This window comes from Nesoenas mayeri, assembly GCF_963082525.1.
Source record: "Nesoenas mayeri genome assembly, chromosome: 7".
In the NCBI taxonomy this organism is placed as follows: Eukaryota; Metazoa; Chordata; class Aves; order Columbiformes; family Columbidae; genus Nesoenas; species Nesoenas mayeri.
The window spans coordinates 15,232,869-15,242,536 of record NC_137551.1 but is presented as its reverse complement, the minus strand read 5'-3'; the positions used below and the strand labels follow the sequence as shown (position 1 = coordinate 15,242,536).

The window sequence follows — 9,668 nt, the reverse complement described above, 5'->3', positions numbered from 1 at the left end:
GGCCCAACAACCAAAAATTATTATTTCTCAACACACATTAAGCTTGGATTGTTCAGATATATTATGACGTTTAAATATTAGATTCATGCATAAAACAAGAAATGATATCTTTGACAGACAAGCATTGACAGGATACAAACAGTGGTCTGCCCTGTAGAGGAGTGTACTTCCTTCTGAGCTTACTCCCAAGACGTACCGATTCAATCCCACATTATTACCTGGTTGTCAAGTCAACAACGTGCTTAGAAATGGTCACAATTGCAACTAAGAGTCACGTTGTGCATAAACAATTCACTTCTATTCAGAAATTTCACTCCATTTTGGAGAGTTACCTCATTAAGTGAAAGGACACAGTTAAAAAACAAAACAACAAAAAAGAAAAACACAGAAAGACATTCAAGTAAACAGCAACAACCAAATACTTTGAAAATATTTCTTGTAAACTTGTCATTCTACAGGGTTTTGCAGCATTGTTAAATTCATTACTCATGGACAAGTACACGCAGGTCTCAACGCCTCGTGACAACCTGTCACATGTACACGTACGACATAAGAGACAAGCTTGGTGCAGTGATCTACCCCTTCCCACATGCCTCATCAGGTCTGCGCGTTCAGTGTTATCATTCCCCTTCACGAAACAGAAATCACTTACGGATATCTTTATAAAGACACAAATGGACAGAGTCCCTTGGATAGAAAGTTAGTTGGTTATTTACATCCACAAAGTAGTTTCACAGCGACATAAGTCTACAGCGGGCCAGCTGGGATCCACAGGACTTTGTTTTGTTCCTGATCAACAGTTGTCATAATCTGAGTGCAAATGCTTGAAAGGGCTCCTCCCTGGACAATGCCTGGAGAAAAAGAACCCCACCACACAAATGAGACTGGAACAAGCAGTTATGACTAATTACGAAGAACAGCCTTCTACATTTTTCTGCAAAGTGTTTATCAACAGATCATAATTAACCTACTTGATTCAATATTTGCCAGATGCATGACTCTATTAAAACAAGAAAAAGCATAAGCAGAGCAAAGAGGTCAAGCATTCAATATAAAGTTTCTTCTGCTAGCTCTTAAAACACCCCGAGAAGTCACAGAACTGATAGCTATAATCAACTAAGACAACTGTCTTCTTAGAGGCTTCCATGTACTCTTTTCAGAAGCATCAGGTGGCAAAGTCAGAACCTGCTATAATAAACCTTCTCTGTTCAGCATGTGGTGTTTGTTCAGAGTTTTATATTTATGTGGTAATATACATAGAGACTACAGTTGTAGCAACTAGACACTATTTAAAAATCTTAGAAGCAAATTATGAGGCAGCTCACAGATCTTTGAGCTAAATAAAACAGCAGCAGTTGCTATTGTAGTTCTTATTGTCAACTACATTCAGAGAACAAAAGGCCAACAGCAAGCAACTCCCTGAAAATCAGTTCAAAAGATAAACAGACACCTTGCATTCTATTCTTGCTAAACGTAACAGTCACAAAAAATAAAATGCCAGCACTGACACAGGAGAGGAGAATGTATTAGCTTTAAGACTTAAAAGTTGGTAACTTCATGACTTGAGAAATACATCAGCAAAGGCTCTGGCCTCAGCTACCACTAATGCTGGAAAAATACAGGAAGTCTTATAAGGCTTAAGGTACAATTTCCATTTTTTTAAGAGTGAATTTGATCTCACATAAAAAAAAAAAAATCACTTGACTCTGCAGTATACACTACAGTTAATGATGTCATGTGAGTTTGGATACAGATGCAGGTATTGACAAGCTCTATGAAAGGTGACAAATAGCAGTGAGGAAGTGATCCAGACTGCACATCAAGCTTACAAGTTGGTACAGGAAACAAACCCAACACAAAAGAGTCACTAGTCAAAAAAATATACCTCATGAAACAGTCACAGAGCCCAGGTGATAGAGTGTGTCATATAGCTTCATCAGGAAGCTACTATGTGCAACATGCCTATCTTACAGGCTTATTTTATGCACAACATTATAATTTCAACAAACTTAAATGTCAGTGCAGTTTGAACACCAACACTCTCTGACTACCAGCATCTGGAAATGTTGATGACAGCTGGAGTCCACTGTCCTTGGCAGGACCAGAGGGAGGCCCTTCTCACAGGGCATGTGAGAAGATACACGTAGGGCCCTCTTGGACGAAGTGCTGCTTTCACTATCAGGGTGAAATTAAAATGCAACACATGATTTAACAAGGAGCAGTTGATAACACATGGTGATGCAATCTGGCCACGTGCAGGTCAATCTCTGTGAAGGTTTAGTACGTATCATTTAAATTAACATTTGTATGACTATAATGTACCAGGTAACTGACTTTGTTGACACTGTGCAACCTCTCAAGACGAGCTGAGCTGGCTCTATACTAAATACACCCCCTTCCTTCCCCTGCACTTGGCAGGTATGCCTCAGAACATTTCTGTAAAAACTCCATTGTTTGGGGGATGAAAAGCTGGGGTTTGGCTGGTGGAGTGGTGTTCTTTTTTATGTGGTGGTGTGGGGTTTGTTTTTGTTCTTAAGTTTTGTTGCCATTCACATCAGGATGGCTAGAATTTTAAACCTGCTCTTTTGAATGTACATGGAACCACACAAACATACTCTGAAATAAGCAGAGCCAGTTTTCAAACACAGTTTTCTTTCTCTGGCAAAAATACAGTATTAACTACAACCCAAGATTCATATAATATACTTTAGGATGTTAAAAAGGCCTCTGAAGTTGAATTTAATTATTCCAAATTACAATACAAGCTTAATAAAACTTTGACAATGTTTTTCCTTTCTGGAAAGATGTAAAGTATGGCTCACAAATCGTTCCTTAATTTACACTATAGGGTTTTTTCGGTTGTTGTTGTTGTTTTTCTTTGGTTTTCTTTGATTTTTACAATTACAAAATGAAAGCATATTCCTTATATGGTATAAAACTTGCAACACCATACTTCTGGCTTGTAATAAAACATTATCAGAATCTCTTTAGATTGTTAGATTCATAACATGCTAAAGCAAAAAAAACTTAAAAGCAAGGGACAGTACTTATTATCATGAGATTTCCTCTCCCAGTAAAATAAAACACCAGAGCATGGGTTTGCCAAAAGGGAAGGTAGAATGAAATACAAACAAACAAAAAAGTGCTCTTTGAAGGAAGATAGAACTTTTGAATTACAGTGTAAATGGATTAAATTGCCACTGTGTTCCTAGTGAAATGCGGATTAAATACTAACCTGTAAAGTACTTGCTATACTCTTGTTCTATTTTCTGAGCTGTTTCAAACTGTTCTTTGGAATGTTTTTGTGTAACTTTGTCCCTCAGGAAGATTGGGTCTTTTTGCTCTCTGCAAAGAAAAAAGAAAGAAAAAAAGAAAAACCTTCTGTGAGAGTAATTTTTTTTTTAATGGATTTGTAATTATTAACTGCAGTTGGGGGAATGTGAAAGGCTAATTAACATGCAAGCATAATCCTGTGCATACAGTGCCATCTACTGTGTTTCAGCAGTATCAGCATAGTCATCAGGATCATTTCAGTGCTAACAAATTCTGTTTGTGATCAGACCAAGACAGTGTTGCTTTAAAGTCTCAGAGATTGGGATGTGGTTGATTGAGAAAGAATAATAGTTCCCAGTTCATGTAAGCTGGATCATCATCTTTTATATATATATATATTCCAGTACTCCCTACACAAAAGCTGGGCTCAAGTACCTCTCTTTTCAAGATCTTCAAGCATCAAGCATTGAGCAAATGGAATGTTTTATGTCATCTTACATTTTTGAGACAATTGTTTTTCCATTATATATGTTGTTGGAAATAAAATAAGAAAAAATATAGAGAAATACAAGTGCAAGGGGGGAAAAAGTATTTTAATTTTGATATAGGGCTCTAACACTCTCCTCCAAATCTGACCTGGAAGGACCAAGGAAGCAGACTGCTGTGTAGCATTTCAGAGAATGCCACTAGAACTTAGGCTATACCAAAAAGGCTGTTTCAAAAAAACCTTTGGTGCTCATGACAGACAAAGACATTGTGTCACTGCATCTTATTTTGATTACTGCTAGAAATTCTTGCTTGTCTAGTTCAATCACTCTCTGTCACTTTCCCAAAAAGGGAAATAGCTTAATGGTCACCATTCCATTTCCAAAGGGGCTCAAGACATGACAGTTCCATTTATCATTCAAGTGCATGATCCTACAGTGGTAATGAAATACACCACATTGATTTATGTCTCGCTTCTATGTTAAAGTGGTGATACTTACGTTCTTTATTAAATGCATAGTTCTCAAAGTTAACTACAGATCAAGAATATAAAAAGTTTTCAACTTTCAAAATGAAGATAACACAAGAAACAGTTTTGTTGATACAGTATACTTAACACTTATCTTGGGAGATTATGCCACATTTTGCCAAATCAATCTATCGAAATGCGTGAAGGCTTACTTAAACGTTATGGGAGGGACCAGGGTTTGTAACTGTGTTCTGTTCCTGGCTATATTTGAGCAGCAAATTCACAATTACTGAAAGAGTACTGCCCGAGAAGACCACACTATATACACTCCATGGGAAAGGGGGACGTCCCTTGCTGTTTTCACTGGAGAATGAAGGTGGAAAAGGTGAGGTTATGAATCTATTTGTACTGCATCCATACACATACTACATCCCCACTGAGAAGATTAATAATAGCTCTTTGTCATGGTCACCACTTAATCCTTGATGGATCTAACCCATATCTATAGTTTAAATAAAAAGGTGAGCAGGAAAGATCTGAGTGTATCCTGGAGTACATACAGTTTAGTCTACATTGCCTTTGAAAGATTCACTTAATTGACATGCAACCAAAATGAAGTTAAGACTATTTACCTAACAGCAGTTTTAACAAGGATTAATTTCCACATTTTAAAGAGATTTAAGATGACTAGGATGAAAGAAACAATAAAGGTAACAAGCTTATTTTAAGCTATAACAAATGTCCCTGAACTATAACCCTCACAGACTTACTTGATTTGTTTAGCATTTTTGTAGCGAATAAAAATTACAATAGGGTAGATATGAACACTGTGGAGCCGTTCGATGGCATGAGGAGCGATGTCAAGCAGACAATGACAATCCTAAGATCAAATGTAAATGCAAAACACTCATTCAGTTAAAGATCACAAGCACACATGCAAATCCCCCATTTATTCCCCTACTTAAATCATAGCAACCCAAGAGAATTTTGCCACATATATAGCATTTGGGGGCTACTGAGCAATTCGTACCCAAAGGATTTATAACAAAAGACAGAAGATGAAAAACTGCAAGAAATTCCACTCATAGTACCAAAAGCATGCATTGATAGAAATAAAAGTATTTGAAAAACTAATGAAATGAGAACTCAGATTGAAATATATGCAATACATTTTTTCCAAATACTCATATTCATTTTCTCTTTCAGAAGTCATAAGCAAGCACATGCATTAAAGTAATAAGACTGTGTCGTTTGACAGAAAACTATAAGCAATATACAGATTTTGATTAACATCTGTCTCTAGGATTAATATGATGTTTATGTTCTGTATGACTGCATTAAATGGAATAGTTAAAAAACTTAAATCCTCATTTCGGGGCTAGGGGTGAAATCTATGGAATCTAAGAAAATAAGTTCTACCTTTACTTAATAACACCCTAAAACAACAGGAGTTTCTACAAAGGTGAGCTTATATAAAATAATATTTAAACAGTTATCTGCCTTTTTTATTTTTTTATTTACTCAGTGGCCCAGGGAATGATTCTCTGAATGGCTTAAAGGAGGACAATGCTAACATAACTTCCATCTCCCCAACATAATATGACCATACATTCAAAATTTTGCCAAGAACTACAGCATTAAAAGTGACTCACCTTTTCTGTTATCTCTTTTATTGAAGCTACAGTTGTCACATCAAAATGTCCACTCCTCCGTTTATAATCGATAAAGAGACAATCCTTCACACCCCGTTCAATGGCTTGTTGGGAAGCTTTCATAACCTCTGTTTCACAGAACCAGAAAAGATCGACTTTAATGACTATTCGAAGGCTAACAAAGCAATGCCTGCAAATTCAGATTATTGGGTTTTCTTCCATGTTTGTGCTACAATATAGTTCACTTATGTAGATGCTACTTTCATGTACCCTAAACAAGAATAAATTGGTCAGATTTGTGTACTTACCCAGAGGACATCTGCAAAATTTTCCAGGGGATTCTTTGACCAACATGTCTTTCACAGCATCAAGTAAAGGTCCTAGAATAAGGACAGGCCTAGGAGAGGTGCAGTCCACTTTCTGTACACGCTGATATGCCAGACTTGCAGAATCTATACACAGAGAAAGTTTACTTATAAAAGTATAAATTATTTTCCTGGCATTCATCAGATAAACAGAAGCACCCTAAATGGTAATTATGAAAACAACTCCCTGGCAAGGGATAAGGGCCTTGACAAGTATAAGAAATGGTCACTAGCCATTATGGCATTTTTCTCCTCTTACCAATCTTAAAATAGATGTTTTTCTTACCGAACCTGGCTGGTGCTTCTCCCCACTCAAACTTAAAAAACAATCATTCCTATTTTTTCTTAAAAGTGTAAACAAGACACCATATTTGTTTTCCCTGGTTTGGTTTGTTGAGCTCTTCCAAGAAAGTAAGCATTGTAACTAACGTGACTTTTGTAGAGAAGTGAAGACAGAGAAGTGAAGATTTTTGGAAGGTGCCCAGGATTTCTGTCTAGACTAAGCAACCTGGACAGAAATTAAATAGTTGAAAGGAAGATCAAAACCATGGATCAAAAAGCAATCACCCTCTGCAAACAAAATATTAATGCCAATAGATCTAGGAATAAACTACCAAAAATGTAAACACTCTGGCTTGTTATTTAATAATAATAAAAAAAAAATTAAAAGTTATGAATGTGAACAGACATATGCTTGCCATTTGTACTCAGACTGACCAGAAACCAACATTATTTTTAAATGTCATGCTGCAGCCACTTAAAAATTAAAGAGAAGGCAAAGCCCTCCCAAGTATAACAATGGTACTTGCCATCCAAGAAAGGAATTGAGTCTGTACTGATTGTATCAAGAGCCAGTAAATCCTTTCCATCTTTGGAACCACTTCGCTTGTGTTTATGCTTTCTTCTGAAGAATGACCTCCGTGCTGCTGCTGACAATGTCTTAGATGAGCTGTTTTCATCTTTAGCCTCAGACATGCTGTGTCTCCTGTAGAATTCCTGATCCATCCTATAATGAAACAGACCAACTGGCTGGCATCTAAAGTTATCTTTTATAAATTTCTTCAACAAATAATATCACTGCTGCTTCAGGAATGCACTGGAAATGCTCATCTCAAGCCTTAGAACAAATATCTTCATCACAGAAAATTAATCAGAAACAAATGTTAACATAAAACAAATTATAGGCAGCTGAAAACCTCACACTATCATTATTTCCTTAGGATTGTTATAGTAAAAATATTCTAGCAATATGGCACAAGAGGTGACCACTCTGACAGGCAGGGCAAAATTCTCCAAGGCAGAAGCAGCAGTGTGCACCCACCTTCCAGTCAAGTGAGCCTCACGCAGATGTGGAGACCCCATTCTTTCTATGAAACTGCACGCTATACTCATCCTTGTGAAAAACTTACTAGCAATCCAAAATAACAGTTTTATTTTATGCAGTCTTATTTTATATGTGCACAAATATTTAGGCCACATAACACATGTAAAATGTAGTTGGTTTTACTATCTATCTTCCAGTAACAAGCCTATCAATGATGTGTATGAGTCTGTATGCATATATGGTACTTCCACACATTGCACATAGCACCACTGCTACCACTGTCAGGGTGAATTTCAAGTTATGACATGGAGAGAAGGCTACTGGAAGAAAAGGAACCAGAAAAACAATAATCTTAACATGGAAAAAATATTCTAATCACTGAGTGACAACTAATATGGTTTCAATAACAATGTAAAACCTCTAGTTCCTGCATATTCCTGTTAACTGTTCTACCAACATTCTAAGATTGTGAAGGATACACGGTCTTATAGCAACATCACTGTCCACAAATAACTAAAACCACTGATGGCTCCCAAGAACAACTGTGATAACCTTGGAATCAAGGATATATTTTTGCTGCAGTTACTCTCATTTTTGTTATTGAATTATAGAACTTCATAGAATGGTTTGGGTTGGAAGGGACTTTAAAGATCATCTAGTTCCAACCTCCATACCATGGGCAAGGATACCCTTACACTAGACCAAGTTGCTCAAAGCCCCATCCAGCCTGGCCTGGGCATCCACATCTTCTCCGGGCAGCCTGTTTCAGTGCCTCACCACCCTCATGGTAAAGAATTTCTTCCTTACATCTAATCTAAATCTACCCTCTTTCCGTTTAAAGCCATTAGCCCTTGTCCTATCACTACGGGTCCTTGTAAAAAGTCCCACTCCAGCTTTCTTGTAGGTCCCCTCTATATATTGGAAGGCTGCTATAAGATCTCCAGGCTGAACAACCCCACCTCTCAACCCTTCTTGACAGGAGAGATGCTCTTGCCCTCTGATCATCTTCATGGCCCCCCTTTGGACTCATGCTCCAACAGGTCCATGTCCTTCTTATGCTGGGGGCCCCAGAGCTGGACACAGTACTGCAGGTAAGGTCTCTCACAAGAGTGAAATAGAGGAGGAGAATCACCTTCCTTGACTTGCTGGTCACACTTCTTTTGATGCAGCCCAGAATACAGTTGGCTTTCTGGGCTGCAAGCACTCATGGCCAGGTCATGTTGAACTTCCCATCAACCAACACCCCAACCAGTCCTTCTCCTCAGGGCTTCCCTCAATCCACTCTCTGCCCAGACTACGTTTGTGCTGGGCATTACACTGGCCCATGGGCAAGACCTTGCATGTGGCCTTGTTGAACTTCATGAAGTTTACACAGGCCCACCTCCCGAGCCTGCCAAGGTCCCTCTAGATGGCATCCCTTCCATCCAGTGTGTTGACTGCCTCACACAGTGTGGTGTCATTGGGAAACCTGCTGAGGGTACACTGAATCCCACTGTCCATGTTGCTCACAAAGAAGTTAAGCAGCACTGGTCTCAATTATTTATCATGACACTCATCTATATATCATTTCCATTTTTAGTTAACTATTTATTGGCATTGAAAACAACTTGATAGAGCAATATATTTAATTCAATGTTATTAAAATATGCCATCCCTAAAATGACATGTCTAAGAATTACTATCTCCCAGAAAGAATAAAAGCAAACAAGTCTTTTTTATCACACCTCACTAGTCAGACTTTTAGAGACCATAAGATAAATACTGTAACTGAGGTCACTCACATATATTTACTTGGAATCTGTCCTCTTTCCAGCTTCTGAGCATTCTCATCTAGCTGCCAAGCCATCCAGCAACCAAAGTTTCCCTGTGGTAGAGTGTCATCAACATATAAAATGTCATCCTTCTTAAAGCTTAAATCCTGTTCCACCTCTGCCAAACGGTCATAAAGTGCTCTGGAAAGGAAGACATAAATAGGCTCTGCAACTGATCTTCACCAACTCAAGGGAAGAACACGCATACTTATTTTGAAACAAAAGATCAGTGGTGCACACTGTATTTCAAGTTCACAGCGAAATGTGCAGAGTTACTATATGACAGGT

The 9,668-nt window shown here is 37.9% G+C and overlaps 1 protein-coding gene across 1 annotated transcript in view; it reads right to left on the bottom strand.

Moving 5' to 3' along the window:
* Window positions 1-747: 747 nt before the first annotated feature.
* Window positions 748-9,668, bottom strand: part of DLG5 (discs large MAGUK scaffold protein 5) — a gene marked incomplete at both ends in the record, with an annotated part of 106,396 nt that continues 97,475 nt past the window's right edge. The window contains 7 exons of the mRNA XM_080347501.1: window positions 748-851; window positions 3,236-3,345; window positions 4,999-5,108; window positions 5,881-6,008; window positions 6,189-6,332; window positions 7,055-7,251; window positions 9,351-9,521. Coding sequence (XP_080203627.1) covers window positions 748-851; window positions 3,236-3,345; window positions 4,999-5,108; window positions 5,881-6,008; window positions 6,189-6,332; window positions 7,055-7,251; window positions 9,351-9,521 — 964 coding nt within the window. The remainder of the gene's footprint in view (window positions 852-3,235; window positions 3,346-4,998; window positions 5,109-5,880; window positions 6,009-6,188; window positions 6,333-7,054; window positions 7,252-9,350; window positions 9,522-9,668) is intronic.